The 22,875-nt window shown below is 51.0% G+C and overlaps 2 protein-coding genes across 4 annotated transcripts in view; both read right to left on the bottom strand.

Annotated features, from left to right (window-relative positions):
* ULK1 (unc-51 like autophagy activating kinase 1) overlaps positions 1-22,875 on the bottom strand; it is a 161,484-nt gene that overhangs the window by 86,960 nt on the left and 51,649 nt on the right. The gene's annotated exons all lie outside the window — the stretch shown is intronic.
* MMP17 (matrix metallopeptidase 17) lies at positions 1,135-20,060 on the bottom strand. Its single transcript, XM_080355046.1, has 9 exons — positions 20,006-20,060; positions 18,089-18,215; positions 12,552-12,835; positions 10,708-10,884; positions 10,475-10,574; positions 8,417-8,499; positions 4,808-4,960; positions 2,788-3,045; positions 1,135-2,005 (listed from the first exon to the last, which is right to left on the bottom strand). Exons 1-9 carry the CDS (start codon positions 20,043-20,045, stop codon positions 1,698-1,700), a joined length of 1,530 nt encoding a protein of 509 aa, XP_080211172.1. The 5' UTR covers positions 20,046-20,060; the 3' UTR covers positions 1,135-1,697.

A 22,875-nucleotide genomic window follows, 5' to 3' on the forward strand; every position in this document is an offset into this window, starting at 1 on the left:
CTGAGAACACCGGAGGCAGCTTCACACAGCAGAGGGAGCTGCTACACATGAGATTTGTTGGTTTGTAGTTGTTTTTAAAGGATATTTAATGATTTAATGGGCGGTTTCCATTGAATCGTGCCCCATCGAATCACTCTGTAGCATATTGTCCTGAAAACAGCTGCACCCTGTGAATGATCGGGACTATTTAAAAATGCAAACAGCAGAAAGGGAAACTCAAGGTGACTCCTTGTTTTCTATCGGGACGCAACTGTGAGCTTCTCCTGCTTTTCCTCCTTGCCATGGAGGGCTTTGTGTGGCGGCAGCGGGGCCGGAGGAGCAGCCGCGGGTCCCGCAGTGACACGGTGACACTGCTGCCCCCAGCCCTGGCGCAGCAGTGAGAGGCGTTTCTGCAGGAGCTGTGCGGAACCGGGGCAGAGGAGCAGCGCGTCGTGGCAGCTGCTGCCTCAGCCGTCCCCGCACACCTCCTGACAACGGCAGCCGGGCCTCCCAGCGCCGCTACCGCAGCTCCCAGCACACGTTGTCACTCCAACCTTTCAAGGACTCTCAGATGTACAAATTATACCACAGAAAATGGATTAGCAGTGAGAAAAAAACAAAGAAATAAACAAACCAAAACAAGGACACCCTTATACAGTGCTTGACCTTGCTTCTGTTGCTCCAAACTCCCGGCAGAGACATCAAGAGTTGGAGGCTGACTCTGCAGCATCCCTCCCCCTCCAGCCCACCCCCACAGTGCAGCCAGGTGTGACAGACCGCAGATGAATGCCATGCGTCTTCATCCCTCCCCAAACATCAAACAAGAGCAGGAGCTCGTGTGCAGGGCTGGGGCTGGCGGGTGGGCTTGCAGCTCGTGTGGCCGTGTCCACACGGCTGCTCCTCCGCGGACAGGACCTGCTCCCGAGCGCCCGGCTGCAGGTGGCAGCCGCGGGCTGGCAGGGGACGGGACATCTCTGTGTAGGCAGCCACGGTTTATTAGAGAAATCGTTAAATTCAAATGACTCGGGTACAAAGATAAGCTGCGCTGCCTTCTGAAAGGCAAAGGGGCTTCTGCCCCGTAGAAACTGATACAGGTTACCGAGACATCAGTGACCACAGCAGGTTTGACACTAAAATAATCACCTTGCAGTTAATCTTAGTGGAGTCAAAGCTTCTTTCTACCTAGTACATCCAATAGGATGTGTACATTGTGTCAGCACATAACTACCACCTCCCGCCTATAGCCATCCTGCCTTTCCTCGGGATGCTGCCGTCTGTCTCAGCAGCATCTCTTCTGCTCCCGTTCAACCGCAGTATCTCTCCCCTCCCTCATCTGCCGTGTTTAAATGCCCAAAGCAACACACCTCTGTGGAACATTTCTAAATTCAATGTTAGGCTGCTCTCATCTTTAACCAGATAGGGGAATAAGAAGATGCAGAACTCAAAATCTGTTATTAGATCTTTAAACTAAAATTAAAAAGAAAAGAAAAAAAAAAAAAAAGGCAAAAAAACCCCCAAATCACTGTTCATTTCTCATGGAGAATTCAAACCCTTCATCGGCGTGTTCCTAGGAATGTTTTTCTGCTCGCAGCAGTGAGCGTGGCGGGATCGCATCCGCCTGCCCTCCCGGGAGCCCCGTGGGCGGTGTGGCGCGGGCTGGGCTGTCACTGCGGGCTGGGCTGTCCGCGCGGGCTGGGCTGTCACCGCGGGCTGGGCTGTCACCGCGCTGCGCGCACCAGCGCTGTCCACACGCTCGCCAGCACCAGGCTGACCGGCGGTCTGAGCCCCGGGGAGCCCGAGGTGCAGGAACACACCTCGTAGCCGTTCTCGGAGCGGCTGTGGTCGTGCTGGCCCGGCTTGGAGCGCGCCCCGGTCCTGCTGCTCCCGGCCGCGGCGGGCGAGTCGGCCTGCATGTCGCTGCACACCAGCCAGTCCCTGGCGATGGACTGCGGGTAGCCGGCCTGCGCCTCCAGCTCACTGTCCAGCACCTTCCAGTACTCCTTGCCCCTGAAGAAGTAACTTGCACCTGCAAAGAGACCAAAATCCAAAGGCCAGATGAGCAGGGATGGGTGCCCTCCCAGTGGAAAGGGCACGAGAGCACTTAACATCATAGAATCACAGAATCATTTTCTTTGGAAGAAACTGTCATGATCATCAATTCCAGCTGTTAACACAACCCTGGCACTGACCCACGTCCCTGAGAACCTCACCGATACATCTTTTAAACCCCTCCAGGAATGGTGACTCCAGCACTGCCCTGTTCAATGCCCCACAGCCCTTTGGGGATGAAATTGTTCCCCAGATCCAACCTCAACCTCCCCTCGTGCAACTTGAGGCCGTTTCCTCCTGTCCTGCCGCTTGTTACTTGGGAGGAGAGACCATCACACCCCATGCTACAACCAGGAAACTGGAAAAAACATCGCCTTCAAAGATATTTTCTCTCCACATCCTTATATATCTGGCTAAAAATCCAATTACAACAAAGTCAGTGAGGAGCAAATCAGCACATATTGGGATAAAAATGACTGCAAAGCAACATCGACTGTGTTCTTCTAATAATATCGAATTTATAGGCCCCCAGGATGTTTTTGTTGCCTGCTTGAAATTATCAAGTCATTCCTGGAGCGGTGCGGGGAGCGGGGGCTGCAGCCACCCCACTCCTCAGCTTTCAGATCCGGGAGCTGCCGTCCCACCTGGGGCTCGGCCCTTTCCATCAGCAGACACGGTACACGGGGCTACAGCTCCAGGGAAACGAAGCACTGATTTCTTTATTGTGTTTTTCTTTTCCGAACTGGCACGTGGACTCACCATCCGACCACCTCATGGCATCATCTAAAGGGCTTGGTATTCCCTTCCATGGGATGGTCTCTGAGGGGTACCCGGGATCCATCCTCCGCTCGTGGTCGTCGTAGCGCCAGTAGAGATTGTCCTTAAAGAAATAAGTCTTGTCATTGTGGGCCCAGGAGAAAGCGGCGTCGATTCCTCCCGGCGGCAGACCGAAGTCTGAGAGGGGCCGTGGGTATCCTTCCTCCACGTTATTGTCCTTGAAGACCCAGTATCTGTCTCCTGTGGAAAGGAAAGAAGCACAGAGCGAAACCACGTTTGTTTCCCAGCTGAAACCAGCATTTCCCTGCAGACGAGCTGATGTTTCAGTATCTGTTGCCGTGATGACCCTCAGGAATGAGCTCTGGGCAGCAAAGGACGGGGACCGGGAGGCAGCAGCCCCATGGGGAACCCCGCTCTTTGAACCGCCGCTCACTGCTCTTCCAGTGCCCCACACGGCCACCAGCACCCCTGTCCTGTCCCCACCCTGGGCAGGAGGGCACTGCAGTGTGGTGGGCTATTGGCTTTGTTTCTCAGATAAAAGCGGAGCCCAACACGACTGGCCCCAGGTCTGCGGCAGAACGAGAAAACGAACCCAGATCTCTCAATTCCTACGTAATCCTCTAACCACTGGCACAGTCTGTCTGTTTGTACAACGTCCCTTTGGGAACCTGCAGAGTCCTTTTGGGTATCACAAAACCTGTTTTGAACATGAGGCTTTTTTCTGCCTTGGTTTGCTAGAAAACCTGAAGAGGCGCTTAAGCACCAGCCCGTGTATCAGCAGCAGGACCTTAGGGGCCGGGGTAATTTGTGTGCTTTGGTTTCTGTCCAGGGATCAATAAAACAGCCCTGGAGGGAGAGAACGAGACACTATTTTATAGCTGGCAAGAAAATCTCAAGTTTAATCTCAGGAGCTGGGCAGGCCCAACACACACACCATGCGTGACCACGGAGCACTGTGCCCGGCAGGGCAAGACCCCAGATGTGGCACAGCTGTCATTTTGGCCTCACAAGTCAAATTTAGCCGGTGCCCCATTCCCTGCAGATTACCGAAAGGCAGAGCACATCTGGCTGCTTGAGGGGGCTGGAAACACACGGCAGAGCCTTTTCCCTGCGATTCTGGGCTCGATGGGGCTCAGCGCGCGGGCAGCCCGGACGGGCTTTGGCTGCAATTGGAAACGCTTCTGGAGCGCAGAGGCTTGCACGGACACAGCCCGTTCCTGCAGCCTTGCTGGAGGAACCAGCCCCACAGTTCTGCTCTCAGAACTGCTTGGTTCAGCATTGCTAAACCCAATAATTGCACCGTGCTCGGAGCAGAATGGTCGGGAGACAAAAAGCCATTTCCAGCTGGGGAGCACGGGGGGCTGAGATGTATTCAAGTGCACAAACTTTCCAAAACGAGAGCCGGTGCCTGCTTAGGACCTGGGTGACTTTTAGCACATGGGTAACATCTAACCAGCGTGGACAGATGGTTTGTGGGGGACTTGAACACTTGTGGAGGAACCATAAGCTAACCTTCTTCCTCCAGCTCTTTTGAAAGAAACTTTTGAGATGTTTCATAAAAAATAGAGGATTTTAACACTTATTTTAAGCAAAAAAATAGTAACAAATATAATTAGCAAAACCAGGCTCGACAGGTTTTCATTTTTGTCCCATCTGCAGCTTTTTCACTTCTCAGCAACAAATGCTGAAAAGAGAAAAGGCTGAAGAAGGAACACAAACCCCACAAAGTGTGTGCATGGGTGGTTCCCACTTCTATTTCATTCTCGGAAAACGAAGATCTCAGTTTTGCGTGGCTCAAGTTTTTCCTCAACGCCGTTTCCCTGGTTTTCTGGGAGTAGCACTGCGGCGCTTCCCTGGGAGCTGCTTTATCCTGCTCCGGCGCTGGGAGGCGTCCAGCGCCTGGTCCGGTGTCTCCCACCCGCAGAAGAGGTCAAACCACCGCCGAGGTCCTTTGCCACCAGGGAGACACACGTGCCGCCTGCAGCACCGGGTTTGCTCTCACCTTTGAAGAAGACGATCTTGTGGTCACTGGTTCTCTCGTAGACCGCGTCCAGGCTGTCCAGGTTGAGCGGCAAACCCCGCCAGAAACGGTGGATCTGAGCCGGCTGGAGGGAGACCAAGTGCTTATTGCGAGTCAGTCTCCAGAAGTACTTGCCTGGAGGGACAGACTGGACATTACTGAACCACACTGCAACCCAGCTGCGTGGGAGCGAGCGCCGGGCACGCGGGAGCTGAGCGTGAGATGGGAGTGGGGAGGCACCAGTGTCCTGCGCCCCGGCAGCAGCTGCTGGCGCCTGCTGTTCTGGCAGTCGTTAGAAGAAATCCCCTTTTTGGGGATCAAAATAACCCTCCGGACGTTGCACTGGGGTTGTTTTACTCCTGGCGGGAGCCTTTCATCTCCCTGCGCCGGTGGGACCCCTGGAGCCGGTGGGAGCCCTGGAGCCGGCGGGACCCCTGGAGTGGCAGAAGCCACAGGGTGTTTCAAATAGATGGACCCAATTACCACTTCGGTCTTGCTGAAATTGGGTCCATGTTTCTAAAACGACCTGCACAGCAGGCACCAGCAGCCTTCAGTGACAGCCCCCCAAGTAACATCCTTATTCCTCCTGTCCCAGAGCCCCCGCTGCTCCCTGCACACCGGCTGCTTTCACGTTTAGAAATGGGTGGGAAGTTATGATAAAACACAGAAATATCAGAGGGTTTTTTTTTTAATGAAGAAAGGGACTAAGAAAATAGAGGAGGAGGAAGCTACAGTAATAAATATGGAAGGGATGGAGGTGGGAAGAGGCACAATTAAGGAGTTTGGTACCATCTAGAGGCGCAGGAGAAGCCTCGGTCCTGCGACAAATGCGCTGCCAGCACCTGCAGCAGCCATGCCCGAAATAGGACACAGCGGGGCCCAGCGTATTCCTGGAATAGTTTAGGTAATGGCAAAAGAAACAGGTTTGTTCTCTGTGGGGAGGATGCCAAACTTTCTCCTGCCCAAGGAGCCTTATGTGGGATTTCCTGAGAAGTCTTAATGATTTTAGGGGCAACTCAAAACCCGACTCTCTGCACTATCCCCGGGATTCTCAGCCTGAGTTTTCACAGCGCGTTTCACGCCGTGTTTTCCCCAAAGAGCTCCACGCAGGGAGATCTGAGCCGGAGCAAGATGCCCAAGAACCAGCTCTCCACTTGGTCTGATATTTGTTACTGCCTGTTAGAAATTATCGCGTGTTATTTACATCTGCTCTTGCACAGATCCCCAAGGGGGAAAAGCAACAGAAACCAAAGATGCATCTTCAGATTTGTATTCACGACACTCAGCCCTTTCTCCAGGGCCGGCAGATTGTGACACCACCTTTTAAAATTTTATGGAAATTGGATCTTAGCCTAATAATGCAGGAGGCAAAACTCTAACACTTAAACATCTGCAGAGAGGAGGTTTTATTCTAATTATAAGGATTTATATCATATTCTTGTTCTTCTGCTCCAGTTTGCATATTTGCTGCGGCTGAAAACCACAAATGAATAATATATTCAAATGTGGTAGGAATTGCCATAATTACAGATTCTTTTTAAGAACATTAAAAAAAAAAAAAGAAAAAGGATTCAGATTTGGTGGCCATTGTACATCGATGGAAACGCGTGTAATTAAATAAAGATGATCTCTGCATCTCTAATTAGCCAGGCACTAGACAAAGGCAGATTTTCACTTTGTTAACAAGAAATAGGGCTCCCCGTGGTTCCTTTTCAGTGGGTACGTGTGCCTGAGCTCCGCAGTGCCCTGGGCTCAGTCGTGACGGGAGGGAAGCGCCCATGCTCTGACACTTCAGCCCTTTGGCAGCGATGGGCTCAGCAGGTGTGCAGGTGCACAAGCTTTAAATCCACCCTTGAAGCCAGGCAGAGCCTGAGATGATGTTCCCTTTTTGATAAGCTTTCGGGAAAAAGCAAAATAAAGGCAGCAATTAAGCAGCAAGGAGCTCCTAATGCAGCGGCCCCAGTCTGCCCGTGCTCGCGTTCTCTTATGGCCGAGCCTGCTCGCCAAAGCACTGCAACGATCGCCAGCCGGAGCCAGATCCAGGGGAAAGCGCTGCCCTTAGCATGCACAAATAGAATTGAAAAAAACCATCTCAGCCCCACGTTTGTTTAAAAAGCTTGATTTAAAACCACCCGTGGAGCTGGCAGACTGAGCAAGATGAAAACCAAGTGTCTAGTCCTGCTGTCCCGAGCATCTTGTTTTATCTGGATGAAGGGTTGAGGCAATTACTTTCTTTAATACTGGGTGGTTTGATCCCAGCTGCGTGCCACGCTCTCCACGCAGGCACACACGCGGGCCAAAGTCGTTTTAAAACTTGATGAGTCTGTACCAAGGCACCTCGATCAAAGCCAGCGGTGGTTTTAAAGCACACAGAGTTCAGAGCGACAAGCCCGGGAGCCCTGGGGAGCCCCAGTCCCGGCGTCGCTGCGGATGCTCCTGGCTGTGGAACCAGCCGGAGCACCCAGAACGAAACACCCATTGATGGAGGGAGCTCAGCATGATGCAGGTTGTTAAAATCCTGCCCGAGAGGCGACGTCCCTGCTCCGTGGTGCACAGGACGGTTTGGTGGCAGCGATGGGGGCTCCGGATGTGCAGCTGCCACCCGCTGTGACCCAGGGCTTCTTACATTTGCATTTTGGCCCACAATAAATATGTCCAAAAATAGATACTGACATGGATTTTTCTTTACTTTTTATCTTTCTTTTCTTTCTTTCTTTCCCCGCTCTGAAGGACAGACAGCCATTTATCCCGAACACCAGTTCTTGTCTCTTATTTTTCCATCTTCGTGGTGGCTTTTTGGAGCCACCATCTGAACAAATACCACAAGGGAACAGCCTCTGTATTGTGCTCCCCCAAGGGCACAGACAACGTCAAATTCTCTGGAGCCCTTTTGCCATTTTTCGCTGTGACCCGAGACTCGCACTGTGATACCCAGATGTGTCCCACACACCCGGACGCTGCTCCCGATCCCCGGGAGATGCTTCTGCTTCCCTGCTGGGTGGCTTTGGGGTGGCCAAGTGCCCAGGGGGCATTTCTCCATCTTGGAAAGATGGGGAAGGAAGCGGATGGAGCGCAGCGCACACGGGCTCCGCACAGCAGAGGGTCCTGGTGGGCAGCCGCCCCCGGCTGGCTCTGCAATCGCACGCACCTTGTCCTCAAGCAACGCACAGCGAGCGCCAGGGAAGGTGAAGGGGGGGAAGTCGGAGGCATCCAGGAAAAAAGGCAGCGGAGAGCTGTAATAGCTCTGCTCACCCTTGGCTTGACCCAGATTTTGACTTCAATAGCGCAAATATCAGACTCTAGTCCAGGCACGAGCCTGGTGCTTTCCTTCTGCGCTGGAGGCAGGATTTGCATTGACATTAGAATTTCCTTATCATCCATCCTCACCCTTAGTGGGTTGATTAAAGGTCTGAGCCCCTTTGATTTGAGCCAAAAGGAGTCAGCACCACGTGAGAGACCTCGCTGGGTCTGCGGGACCCGCAGCCTGCAAACCCCGAGCCAGCTTGTCCTCCTGCCCCCCCAGCCTGTCCCACGCTGCCGCGGCACTGCGCTGTCACCCTGATGCAGACGCCACCGGCGGCGGGTGCTTACCCTTGAAGAAAAAAGCCTCTCCCCGGATCTGGGCCACCGCGTCGAAGTGCGTGTTGCATCTGTTGGGCACGTCCCGCCTGAGCCTGTGGAGAGATGCCCGGGTGAGCAGCGAGGGGCCGTGTCCCCCGCTGTCCCCCATCCCCCAGATTGCGTCCTTCCCCAGAGACCCCAGCAGAAAACCACGGGCTGCATCACTTGTTCCTCACGTTCGACCCCGGACAAGCGTGCACAGGGATTTCCAGGGTGAGCCTGGGCAGCCTGGAGCCAGATCTGTGTCAGACGTGGTCCCTGGGCCACCGGGGAGCATCGCTGGGGGTCACGCAAGGACACGCTCCACGTCTGCTAGCTGGCGTGAGGGCAGAGCTGCCTGCCCCTCCTGGGGGCACAGCACAGCTCAGCACCACCCCGGGCACCAGGACACAAAAGCCAAGCAGAATCTCACTCCAGCGGCTGCAGATGTTGCTGCTCCGAGGCTGAGCTCCGAAATGGCAGCGAGAGGTGATGGAGCTGCAGAGCAGGAGGCAGACGAGGCCAAACACAGGGAGGTGGTGCCGTGAGGTGTGTGGTGAGAACCACCTGGCGAGTCACAGCTGAGATACCGAGCTGCTTTTAACCAGGTGGGTGGGAAAGGCACGGAGTGTGAAGGACCGAAAGCACCACAAAGCCCACATGAGAAATAATGATTGATGGAGAGCAAGGAGAGGATGCTGGGAACATGCACAGAAAAGCTGCTCTGGGTGACAGGGAAGCATAAATCTAATTTTCTGATAGAAGAGTTGTGCTGGGCTGGCAGCACCGGCTCCAGAGCCCTCTTCGGACACAAAATGACAGATGTGGAGGTGAACCCCATCCATGGCCAGACCAAGCCTTGAAAAATAACTCCATTAGAAGCTACACAGGAGGAAAGATAACTGGTGGCATTCAGCGTGTTTGAGGGAAAGGGTCCCTTAGGTCCCTCACAGCCTTTCTGGGACACCTCCACCAAGAGCAGGTGCGCAGTGCGTGTACTGCGGGCATCACACCGAGCAGGGCAAAGTGAGGTGAAGAAGGTGTGAAGTGGGAAAAGCAACTGCAGCACAGGGATGTTTTTTCAATATGAGATTCTTCTTGGTCCCATTACTGTAGGACTAATCCAGTTACTCATGCTTCAGTGCTGTTTCCCTTCTTTGCAGATGAGGCACCGAGAAATGAAGTGACCCCCTCAAGGTGACGGCCCAGAGCAGGAGGTGAAGGTGACCTGCTCCATCTCTGCTGCTCTCACTGGGGGTGCTCCTGGTACCCAGCAAAAATATGTGTGACCATGAACTCCTGCCTTTTAGTTCAGTGTCGCTTCCTCTCTTACCCGTCCTGCTGCCCTGGCAGCAAAACAATTGGGTAACTCCAACGTTTATTAATGAGCTAGATCCAGAACTTCCCTTAACGAGGGCATGCTGGTTGCTTGATGACACTCAGCGTAAGCAGCCGCTTGCCAGCTCAGACCTGCGTTGGAGTCAGGCTATCGGTCCACTTGTTCCAATATTCACCCCCACAGGTACATTAGGAGTTGCTCACCGTGGAAAGATGTAGTTACGTTATGCTTGCACAATTCAGGACACTGCAGAGGAAGTTTGATTAAAATTTCAGCAAGGATGAGTTCACCTAAGGGTGATGGGGACGAATTCCTATTTACACAAGTAAGATTTTGAGTCTTGGGAAAATGCAAAACCTTCCAAGATGATACAGAATTTCTGGACATGCCTTGAATGCTAAAAATAAGCCAAGGGATAAATAGCAACTATCACTTGTTCCCGCTCTTGCCCACTTCAGCGTGGGCTGGCTGGCCAGTCTCCACACATACTGCTGGAAAAACGCAATGGCGTACGCAGGAGGTGATCAGGAGAGCTGAGGTGAAAGGGGCAACATGTAGACGTGTGTTTTCCAGAAAAGAAGAGGTCCAGAGGGAAATACTGAAGCCAGAGCAAGCAGGCAATGAGATATTGATGCTTTAGTGGAGCTTTGCTACTACACGTCCTTTGCTGGGGCATCAGCGACAGCTAAAGAGAAATGAACTTGACTTACGGGACAGTGGAGCGGTTCTCGGGCAGGTCCGGCAGGACGGGGTGGTCGTCAGCTTTGCTGACTTCAGGCTTGGCTGTGGGGGACACGGATTCCCTGACTCCTGCGTGTAAAGACAAAGAAGCAGTAGAGGGTCCAACATCCTCCCCATCAGCTCCATTCACCCCAGAAAACAGCTATTCCAGCGTGCCCCATGGCAGAAATGAAGTATAGCCAGGTGAGGGACACAAACTTACCGTAGAGCTGCCAGATTCGGACTTTATCCTCATAAGGTAGGTCATACTTGAGAGGATCCCCTACTGGACCTTGGTAGTAGGGTCTCATGATAGACTCGATGGCAGAGATGTGGGTCAAGCCAATGGCGTGGCCAAACTCATGCACGGCTACAGCAAATAGGTCCATTCCATGAGCGTCTGGAAATAAAGACAAAATTGAAATAAAAGTATTGTAATAAAAAGGTGGTGAGTTTGGAAAGCCGAGGTCTCCATGGAGCTCAGAGCTCCATGTTCCCTGGGCCACAGTGGGGCCCAAGGAGACGCCGTGCGGGAGCTGCCGTGGCTTGTCCTGCGCAGAGCTTTGTGCTCTCCGACCACTCCAGGTGTTGGGGGGAATATCTTTGCTGAATTCTGCTTTTTCCTCGATGACTATTATTTACAGTGTCTGTAAACAGCCAAGATGTTTATAACCTGTGCTGGTTTTCACCGGCACTAGAAGAGAACAAGACATATGTTTTCTGACATTTTAATGCCAAACTGACAACCTTGGGGATATTTTTATATTACCTACCAAGTTGCTATTTTTGAAGCACTAGGGAGAATGAAATAAATAAAAGATGAAGTTTGAATAGCTCCAAGACCTTCAAAATCAAGGGCAGCTTTCTCACTGTCAGGCTCACCCCTCACCCCTCGGCGCTGTCTGTGGGATCCTCCCTGGGGGGCTGCGGGCTCTGAGCCATTTCACCAGCGTTCCCAACCACCAGCTGCACAAGGGGCACCACTCCTCACCCCATCACTTCTGCTCTCACAAGCTGCCAGACCCCAGCCTGCACAGCAGAGCTGCTCCTTTTTCTTCTTTCCCATAAGAGATATTGATTGGGGTTGCACAGTGGCATAAATGGAGGAACAGGTTGAATCCTGAAGGATCAGCCTGTCCAGACCTTTAGTCTTAACCTCAGGTCTCCTCCAGCACATCTGGTGAACGCTCCTGCCCACCAATGCTCAGCGCGGATGGATGGAGGTCAACCAGTGGGCAGGTAGATGGTATTAGCTGGTTTCGGAGCAGACGATTAGGTCTAAACAAAACCATTAAGCGGAGGCAGCAGGAGCCCTCTGGGAGGCTGGCGGAGGCGGTGGCGTGACAAGTAAATTAGCAGCTGGTGCCTGTAGAGGCGACGCTCTGTCAAAATGCGCCTGACGCGAAGGTTGGGGACCTGATCCCCGCAGATGGCTCGCGCGGCTGAGGAACACTCACTTCTGAGCGCCCCTCTGCTTCTTAAAACTTGTTTTAGCCAGACGAGATGAAATAAAAATTAAAAAAAAGAGATAAAACTAACTTGTAACCATCCTGATGCCAGGTGAGGGATGCAAGGTGGCAGGGAAAAGCTGGTGTTCACAGGAGACTTCTTCCCTGCAGACCACAGAGCCCTTTCCAGGCAGGTCAGCTTATAAATATGCTTTAACACAGGAAAGCAGGAGACATGGCAGTGAATCCACCCAAATGTTGCCTAAGTCAGAGAATACAGTCCCGATCCATGAGCTCCAACAGTGGCACTCTCAACCAACCTGTGAGCCACCAGGTCCCAGCAGAGGTTGGGACTGGGGTGGGCGATGGGTGATCTGCAGCTGCCAATGCAATGGGGAGAAACACAGAGATGCCATTGAGGGTCTTATGATCATTGAGGGTCCTCAACACTGGCTGTTGTTATTTCACTACCAAGGCTGAGGGGGAAACCAGAAGAAGGTGTTGGGATCCCCAGGCCTGGGGTGAAGGCGCAGTAGAGGCTAAACCACTGTAAGCACCAGAGCACAAGAGGAAAGTAGAAGCCCTTGTGTTTGGCTGCAGCTCTCCCACCCTGACCTACCTGACGATCGAAAGGTCCAATATTCATCGTCATCAAAATGAGTGTCTCCTGCAGTGTGATGGTCTCCGGGGAAGAAAGCGTGCGCCACTGTCCCGCCAGGCCCATCAAAGGGATAGCCGTCGTTGTGATCCGCCTTGGAGAAGTCTATCTGGATGTCGGCGTTGTTACCCGCCACTTCGTGGAAATTCAGCGGGGTGATGTCGCTCCAGACCTTCAGGGCGTAGTACATCAGGGCTCGGACTGTGTCGTGGCCCAGGTGGGACTCTTTCGGGAAGGTGCGAACTCTGAAATAAAGAGGCCAAATAAAGATAGGTCAGTAGCAAGATCTTCTCTGAGAACCAGCAGGAAGGCTCTGCAGGTGCTTGGTTTGTCGCAGAGCCTCGGTGAGACCTCCAGAGCAATTACCGCCCCTCCAAAGTGCCCTAACACCCTTTATAAATGTCTTCAAATCTCTGAATCACACCAGTTCCAGAGCTATGAGGATTTCAGAAGCGGAGTTGGAGTCCTTTGGAAATGCCGAGCCAGTCTTGCCCACCAGAGTGTGAAACATCCCGCGAGTGCGAAACACAACCAGGATCTGAATCTTGACACGTCCCGATCCTGCAGTACCAGGTGTCGCTCAGCCTCAGAGCCACATTTCACGCACAAACTGCTGTTAACGCCCAGGACCACTGCCCTTGGCCAGCCTTGAAATGCCAACGCCATGAGTCCCTTTCCAGAACCTGCACGTGTGTTTCTCAAGCTCCCTTTCAGACCTATTGATGATTATTTTCTCACCACTTATTCATTCCAAATATGCAAAGATTATTGACTTCTGAAGCCTTTGCAGCACACACAGGCCCATCAGTTTTCCTGCAGCAAACATCAGGTCATTGCTCATTCTTATTACACGCACAGAGAAATCCAGTGTGGATTTGCTGCCTCCATTTATTTCCCAGCATGTCTGCTGGAGGTATAAAATATACTCTGAAAGCAGCGCAGTGCCAGCAGCCTCTGAGCCTGCAATCCATAACAAGGAGGAAGAGGAAAAGATGTATATTATGTAAATCACATTCAAAAAGCCTCCAGCCTATTGCCTTCAGGAGCCGGGCTATCTGATGGAGCACTGTAGTTGAGAAGCTGTTATTTTGCTTCTTGGTAGCAAAAGCATTGGTGAGCAGGGGCTTCCAACAACCGCTGCACCATCGCGGGGCGATGCTGGTGTCCCAGCGTCCCTGGTCCCAGCTCTGCCTTGCCCTGGATGAGAAGCCAGGCAGGACGAGCTGTGTGCTGCACAATTCAAACCTCTCTTCGCTCTGAGCTGGAATGAAACAAAGTCAATGGTTCCCGTATAACCCAGCTTTGAAAAAGAATTCCTAATGTTGTTGATTTAATAGAGGAGGCGAAAAGATAAAGATGAAACAAGGCACCTTGGCTTCTAAAAGAGTATGTTTAGAAAATCTTTCATTGACAATTTTGACAAAAATAAACACACCCCAGGAAAATGTGCTGTTGACTGAGTAATTATTGACAAAAACCAATTCTGCTGGAAAATTTCTGGCCAGCTCTACCCCAGTAATAATGGATAGCTTACTTCTTGTGTACCAGCATACCAACCAAACCTTCATGAAATATTCATGGCTTGACAGATTTTTAAAGGCTGAAGCAACAATTATGATCACCCCACTTGCCCTCCTGCATAATGCAGCTGGGAGAGCATCGTGCGGTATTACACCCGTCCCCAGCACCCGTGTGAAGCGATGACCCGATTAAACCTCTAGAGGCAATTACAGGTATGAGAAAGGGGCATCACATCGCTCCAGCTCTTCCTACAAATAGTGATTCGTGTACTGAGAGACACCACGGCCCAGCAAAAGGGAGCAGGAATGACTTGTTGACTGAGGGTTCTTGCTTTCCCAAGTGTTCACATACACCCCATGTCCTCAGAAACACGCAGCTCAATGCGGGTACAACCTCCTGACCTGCGTAAAACTAGTGAGGGTTAAATCCAGGACAGAAGAAAAAGGGGCTCATGAGAACAAGCAGAAATCTCACTAACAGTTTCTCTGAAGAGCTTGGGAGCCCCATCCTGGAGATGGCGGGAATGAGACATCAGACAAAAGACATCACAGCCAGATGAGCAAAAGTCACTCATATGTACACCTTCGCTATCCCTACACTATTCTGGGCAAGGAAAGACCTTATCTACTAAACTCAATGAAACAGCACACACACAGCATCAAATAATTGTAGGACTTCAAACAAAGTGCACCTGTAAAGATGACAGCACGGGGGTGCAAACAGTATGAGCATGGGTTTAGAAAAGACAATTTTCAGGCAATTTCTAATTCATAGAAAAGACTGCGGCTGGATGTAAACCTCTACAGTTAAAAAAAAATAAAGGCTTCATTTTCCACAATGCTTCTCTGGACTTCAGCAAACCCTTTGCTGCTGTAATCTCTACTGAACAAGTCATCATATGTGTAAACCACACCATGTTTAGTCCAGGAGTTATGACCTGTCTCCAAGACCTTGGTGCCTAGTCCACAGTCTCAGATCCGGGGATATTATCGGCTCTTCCCTCCTCAGGCCCCACTCAGCCCCGTGAGCTCCTCTCCTCTCCCTTTCTAGCTGTAGAATGAGGATAATAAATCTGATCTCCCTTGTAAAAGGCGAGTGCATGAAAAGCCCTGTCTAAAGAGATAAACATGATTAACATTCATCCCAACCCTCCATTCCAGAAACATTAGATTAAGGTAGAAACGGTATCAATACTTGTTTTGCTTCTTATAAAGAGTCCTGCACCTCTGAGCTGACCCACATTTTATTAACATGCTGCAGGTGTAAGCGAAAAATCCCCCATCCTTTATTCATTACCACCATTATTTTTCAAGAGAATCCCATCAGGGTTTTTCAATTCAGCATCCGATTTGATTGCCGGAGCTCTGCTAATTGTTTTCAATGAGATTAGGAGAAGACTATAATGCCGATAGGATGTTCCATCAGGGGTGCGTTACCCAGTTCTACTGAAAAGGAGACACATTTCTAACATCATATAGATGCACGCAGGACTAAATAAGCTTCCTCCCACCTTAATTATTATTATTTGTAGTAAATGCTGCTTAGGTACCCAGTGGAGAGCAGAGCTCCTTGGGTGTCAATATCCCCGAGACTCCCTTTACAGAGCCCCAATCTCAGGAACAAGCCCAATGTGGGTAGCTGTAGAGAAACCTCTCTGCTCCAGACAGAGATGGTGCTGGGGACAGAGCTGCCCTGAGCCCCCCTGCTCGTCCTAGTCCTAAGAGATTTGGGGTCCAACGTGGTTAATAAGCACAGGCCAGAGAGGGCTTGATCTGCCTCTGTTTGCTATCGAGGGGCACTCACACCAATGGTTATTTTGATTTCTGGGTTCCTTTTTGGGTTTTGTCTCCAATAGTCTAAAGTGGAAGAGCATTACGAGAAATCAATCGCTGGTTAATGAAAGCGCTCCTTCACCTTCTGCAGCCCTGAAACCACAGAGAAATAGAATAAATGCTGATAACTACTAAACACAGCAGGCTAAGGATCGCCTGATAAACCCAAATTGATTTTTCTGGGAGAGGGAGAAGAGGAGACAGCGGACGAGGTGGCTGCTCACTGCCACGGCACAGGGTCACCCGCTGGCCAGGGCCCCGCGCCCACAATGGCCCCAGTCTGGTGCTGCCCTGGCACTGCTGCCAAACCCCAACGCAACACGAGGAAAGCGGGGGGGGTGTTTGCACCCTGTGTCACCCTGGGTGGCCCCCACGGTGGGATGCCACCGGTTAGAGGAGGGAAACATGAAGATCAGGTCTGTTGTGGGGAGGGGAGCATGGCATGGGGGTTACCCCCATTCCAGCCCCTCCAGGCTTCTGTCCATCCACACCGAGATGCTGCGGGGTGTCAGAGCTCCCGCGGTGGAGCCTAGGATGAGTCCCTAACGAAACATGGATGAAAGTCAGCTCAGTTCTGCACCAGGCTGAGATTTCAGCAAGAAAAGAACCTCAGAAATTTAGAAAGCTGGGCTCTGGCAGCTTCCCCTGCTTTGGGAGCCGAAAGCCAGCAGAGGGGCCACAGCCCCAACGCTGCGTTTCCCAGGACCGCAAGGGACCAGCGAGTGCCCGGAAAGAGACATATGGCAGCTGTGACCTCTTCTTCTGTAGGGCACAACCGGAAGCCATAAAGCAAAATTAGCCAAAGAAAAGCCCGACTCCAAATATGAGGGGGAACACGCTGCGGGCGGCTCCCGGCACCGAGGCCAGCAGAGGGCATCCCAAATCTGTCCCTCTGCCTCCCCATCAGCTCACCGAGCTGCCTCCTACCTGCGTACAGCGCAGAAAAAATAAAACAACTTGTAAAATATCGCATGAAAAGAAGATTTATATGCTACAATATCCTGGAAACTTCCCATGGAGATGAGGCACAGGGTGTCTGATGCTGTACTGGGATGCTCCGATGCTGCACCATGGACTGTACATGGTTCAGCCTGTTCTCTTTTGTTCGCTGACCCCTCCAGTCCCACTGACTCACTGTACTTAAGGGTAAAAAGAAGAAACCTGAACAATCTGCATGCCTTTAAAATGTTGTTTGCCCAACGCTCCCTTCCCCATTAGAGCAGATATCTATCCCAAGACCATCCTTTTGTAGAGCTTTGCTTACCTGTTTATTCCAGCCTTGCAATTGTCCAGGTTTTTCTTTGATTTTTAAATGCATGGCATACCAGTATTTGGTTTTATTGATATATATTTTTTTAATCTTCAATCAATGCGTAAAAGGTAAGTGTGTAAAACTTTATGTCTCTATTGGCAGATTTTCACGGCAGTTTCAAAAAAGCTGTTTTAATCTCAAGCGTTGGATGTAAATAATACGTTGGAGTTCCTATAATGCTATAGCCTTCTGTTGGCTTATACAACCACCAGTTATAAAACACAGCCCTTTCTTGAACAAGCGCCAAGATTTTGGAAAGGATCAAAGAATAAAGAGCAGAAATGAGTTTGTCAGGAGATGGAATTTTTATATCATACATATAAAAATGTCTCAGACCTAAACCACTTTTTATGGCAATCTTTGCTGCAGTATCACCATTTATTCCTCTTGCCCATGAGGATGGGGCTGGTGGACGGGGGACAGGCTGAGCTTCCACACCATGGGTCACTTCTCTACGAGAAGCCATCCATTAGCCAAAATTGTTTCTTACTGAAGCTGAATTATGTTTATCTTTTCTGAAAACAAGGTCTCAGGGGATGTGCTGGAACATGGACCAAATCCCTGCTAAGGCCACAGTTTCAACACGTGTTAACAGCACCAGCCAAGCTGAGATTTGTTACTGCAGTGGGAGGTGGAGTCATTTTAGGGACTATGTCAAAATCAAAGAAAAGCTTATTATTAAGATCTCTGCACAGCATCCACATGTGTTTTCAGGATAGTATGAACATCTCGTGGTCCTCTCTTCAGCGGTTGTTGGAGGAACAATTGCTGTAGCGCCAGCTTTTTGAGGGAGAAAATGGAGCCCATTTGAACAGGCGAGGAGCAATCCCTACCTCCAAGATAAGTTCCTTTTGCTCCACTTGGTGACAGCCTGAGCGAATCGCTTCCTCCTGGCGTCTGCGGCGCCGAGGTCGGGCAGAGAGCAGCGAGGGGTCTTCATCAGCTCCAGCGTGGCTTCGTCTGGGGTTAGAAAATACAACAGAGATCAGGGGAATAGCGGGTTAAGAAACCCCGGGGGGACAGGGAGAACAGAGCGCTGAGGATGCGGCAGCGGAGCGCGCGGCAGCGGAGCGCGCGGCAGCGCCCGCGAGCACGTTGAAGCGTCTCACGTGGTGACACCCACGGGACGCTGGGTCCCCCGTGCCATGGTGGCACTGCCACCAGCAGCAGCTCCTGCTGACGGCTCTTCCTTCCAAGTGGGGCTGCCGGGACACCGGGGCAGGTGACACCCCACGGCCGGGGGAAGGTGCCAGCTCTGCTCTTAGTGTCAATGGGCAGTTGTATCAGTTTCAGGAGAATATGTAGGAGGTTACCTCTTGTGTGACACTAGAGGTCCCCAAAACATGTGTGGAAAACCACCTGTGGCCAGCTTTGATTACATTTTAACACAGATTTTTAATTATTCTGTTTTACTCTTTCTTACCGATTTTCCCATTATTCCCCTGGCAAAGCAGAGAGACATTCACATGTAAATAAGCTGTACCTCTGTTCAGCTAGGAGCTCATTTGGAGAATGTTCATATTACTACTTTATTTTTAAGACTGAAAGCTTAAAGCCCCTATTCTCACCCACTGAAAGGCAGATGAGTTGTTTGTTCACCCATTTCCCATGCTGGCTTTACCTCTCCACTTAAACACTTAATTTTCAGGCACAAACCTCTATCTGTGACCTGCCCTGGGCAGCCCCCTGTGCTTGTTTCAAACATCCCCTCCAAAAATGCAAATGCATTTAAAATGCCGTCCTTGCTTCTGAGCCTCCTGCAGCTCGTGATAAGAGGGAAGAGAAGTAATTGCACGTGCTGGATTAAGAGTGGAGAGGGAAGGTCCCAGCGGTGGGACGCAGGCAGCAGCAGCTCTGGGGCCAGGGGAGGGCAACCGGGGCCGGTGTGGACACACACCAGCTGGATAATTAGCAGCTTCTTGCTAATTCCGTCCAGAGCAGTGGAAGCAAGACGGCCACGTGGCAAGAGGTCACAGCCACACGTCGGGGAGGGAGGAGAGCACACAATGCTGGCTTTCTCCTGCTCTCAATAAGGACATTGAAAGGAATGACCTCAGCCACAACGAGGAATGTGTGTCACTTCAGCCTGGCCTTGGACGGTTCCTTCGCAGCCAGATGTGGCCGCCACATCAGGCAGAAGCCACCCAGCGCCCTGTCCCATGGGTGCCCGGAGCTGCCGGGCTCAGCGAGGCCAAGGAGACCCTTGAGGCCAAGGAGACCCCTGCCAGCTCCGCAGGCACCTCCTGGCTCTACGTGCCACAGCAGGAGCCAGCAGCGCCGGGGGGACATGACACCATCTTCCTCCTTCCCTTGCCCCAGCGGTAAAGAAGCCAGAATATCCACATATACAATTTGGGAAGCTTCACCAGGATTTTTCTTCAACTCAATGTGATGCTGCAATCGGGCTTTGAACAGGACAACCTATCAGCCTTAGTTTCTCTGTCTTTTTTTCCTTTTTGAGCACACCAAGAGCTATTTTAAGCACAGTGGGAACCCCAAGGGTGTGTGGGTCTGGTGAAATAATTGCTTGCCTCAGGTTCTTGAAAGCACAACGCAACAAAGCACCTGAGCCATGTAATTACTCTTACAGCTGCAAACTGGGCTGTATGTTACACCTGGGTGAGCTTTTGCTTTTCCTGGAGATGATGCTACTCCAGAGCTCGGCACCAACTCCCCTCTCCTCCCCAGACCTGCAAGGAGCCGTCCCTGCATCCCTCTGCACCGGAGAGGAAGGCGCATGGACCACTGACCTAGGACCCCCGTGGCCTCGAGCCCCCCGAAACGCTGCATGGCGGTGATGGCCTTGGTGAGCTCCTCCTGCGTCTGCAGTTGTCCCGTGATGGGGTCTGGGGGAGGCAGGTACCCAAACCTCGTCAGCCAGTCCTGTGGAGCAAAGAAGAAGAGGGATGAGAAAAGGAAAGGAAGCTGAAACCTCAGTCACCTGCAGCCCCTGATTGGGCCAACTGATTTATTTAAGAAGAGAAATAAATGGCTTTTCTCTCCATGCCTTCGTCTCCAGCATTTCCATGTGCCTTGATGTAACCATTTCCCCACCAGTGGCCTTGAAGCATCTCAAGCCAGGTGTGGGTATCTCCACGCTCAGTGGGAACCTGTGGAACAGCCACGTGTCCCTCTGCCAAAGCCTGAGCAAGCACGGCCACCTCGATCAACCCAACACCAACACTGGACAGGAATTTGCCTCTTGGAGGACAGTACATTTTGAAGAAGATCTTTCTCTTCCTCTTTTCAGCCTCAAACTGATGGAAAATAAAAAAAAAGCCATAAATCTGCTTCTTACAACTGCTTTTTAAATGTCTGATGAATTATCTTTCTAAATCCTTTCTTACCTTCTCTCTCGCTCCCCTCTCTTACCTTGGCAGCAGGATCAGCAAAGAATAATAATACCACATGCAGGGAGTGCTATAAACACCTAAATTCTATTTTCTTTATCTGTATCAAGGAAACATTGATCTATTGAGCCTCTTGAAGACGGATATTGATCTAGGCTTCTACCGCGGTCAATACGCCACAAATTTATTGTAGTCAGATCAGTGCCAAAAGTCAGTACCTGCTTATTGCTACAGTTTGAATGTCTCATAGCTCGGTGTCCCCGCAGCAGCCACCTCAGACACTACGGCATCTCCAGCCCCTCTCCGGCAAACCCAATTAAACAATTTCACACCTATAAAGCTGTATGATGATCTCCCCACGCATGGTATTGCTCTCCATTGGGGTGCGTGGTTTCCTCTGCCAGGTTTATCACTGGCAACTCATTTCTGTCCCCACTCTCCTTCACAGTTGCCTATTTTAGCAAGACCATGTGCTATTATAGCCAGAGAAAGCAGCTTATCCGGCCACTTCTTGTTGCCTAATGCAGCTCCATCAGCCACCGCCTGGCTGGGGGCACATTAGGACCATTCAGCCTCCCCCCGCCAGCAGGCTGAGGCCAGGCCCAGCGCTCTCTCCTGTCCTCCTGCTCCTGTTCATCCCCTTGCATAGCAAAAACATTTGTGACAGAAATTAGAGACATGATTTGCGCCTGATTGTTCCTGAGAAATCGGCTGTGACACAGCTCGGCAGCCGGCCCATCAATTGCTGAGGGTGGTGGGGTTTAATTCGCTTTGTTCCCCGGCCATGGAGACAGCGTAATTTATCCTTTAACAACAGCGAAGCCGACGCTACACCAGAGATGTACATAAGTCAGCTTTGCTCAGGTCCTCCTGGAGATGGAGGGGGCAGCAAAAGGCTGAGGACAAAGTCACCATGAGGCCCAGCAATGTCCTGCTCATCTGCTCTTTCTTAACCCAAAGCGACAGAAAAGGCACAAACACAAGTGGACGCCCCAGAGCAAGTGAGGGGCTCCCTAAAGGGAACATGGAAGGAACAGGCACATGAAGTCCTTCACCTGATCTACCTTGCAAGCACTGATTGTCCTGAATGTGGTTTCTCATCCAGACCATCGTGTTTGTCATCTCTCACTCAGGTTCTCCATCATTGTATAGACCTCTGTGATATCACTCTCATTCATCTCTTTTCCAGTGTATGGGTTCTGCCTTATTTCCTCTCTCCTTGTAAGCAAAGCTGATCCATAATATTGAACTTTTGCATTCCACCTTTACTATGGCAGAAAATTTCATTAGGGAAAACACAGCTGGATCTGAAGATGAGAAAGACGAGCAGGAATTGTCTGGCTCATTGTCTGCATGGCCTGTGAAAGCTTTGCAGATATTTCCTTGTTCTTAATTCAGACAAAAGCTAAACCCATAAACTTCCATAAATGAAAAATACAAAATATTTTCCACTGAGATAACTTCAACACATTCCCTTCTTATTTCCACTTTTTCTTTTTAATAAAAAAGCTTTTTCCCCCAACTCTCATTAGCTTAAAATGTTTAAATGGTGTTTGGAGCTGAATGCTAAAATTCATTGAACGTATTTCTTGCCCGAGTTGGCACGATAAAAACTTAAAATGTGTGCTGCACTAAATTAATTGACCCAATCCCACATGAAGATTCAGCATCAGTAACTGCCCGTTTTAAAAGGAAAAAATAGATCGCTTCATCAAAAAATTCAGGCTGAGCCAATACCTGCCCAGGTGTCAGCGCCGAGACGAGCTGGGGCCAGCGTGGCCACGCTACATAACCCATGCCATGGCCTGGGGGACATGCCTTGCTCTGGGGCTCATGGGCTCCCAGCTCAGTTCTTGTGGGAATCACCTCATTGTGTCTCTGTCCCCCAGTTCCTCATCCATCAAACCCCTGCAATGGGCTCCGCTGCTCTCCCATCCACCAGCCCAGTGCGCTGGCATCATGAGCTCCATCCCCAGCCCAACAGGAGCGGCCTCAACGCACAGTTTCCCTTTGACAGGTGCCCGTGTTAGTGATTCAGCAGCTTTGCTCCTCCGTGGAGCCGCTCCATGTGAGTCTTTGGAGACAGATCGCTCTCGTCGTTGGCTAAAAATAAGCTGTATTATTTTTTCTTGTCTGGGTTCTCGTACTGCTGTGGCAGAGCACAATGGGGAAAAAACCTTGGAAAAAAGATAAGCTGACTCTAATACTGCAGGATTCTTTTGCACGTAGTGTTTTTTTCTTTTGGAGAAGGCACAAAGGTAGGAAAAACA

The sequence above is a fragment of the Nesoenas mayeri genome, assembly GCF_963082525.1.
Source record: "Nesoenas mayeri genome assembly, chromosome: 17".
NCBI classification, from domain to species: Eukaryota; Metazoa; Chordata; class Aves; order Columbiformes; family Columbidae; genus Nesoenas; species Nesoenas mayeri.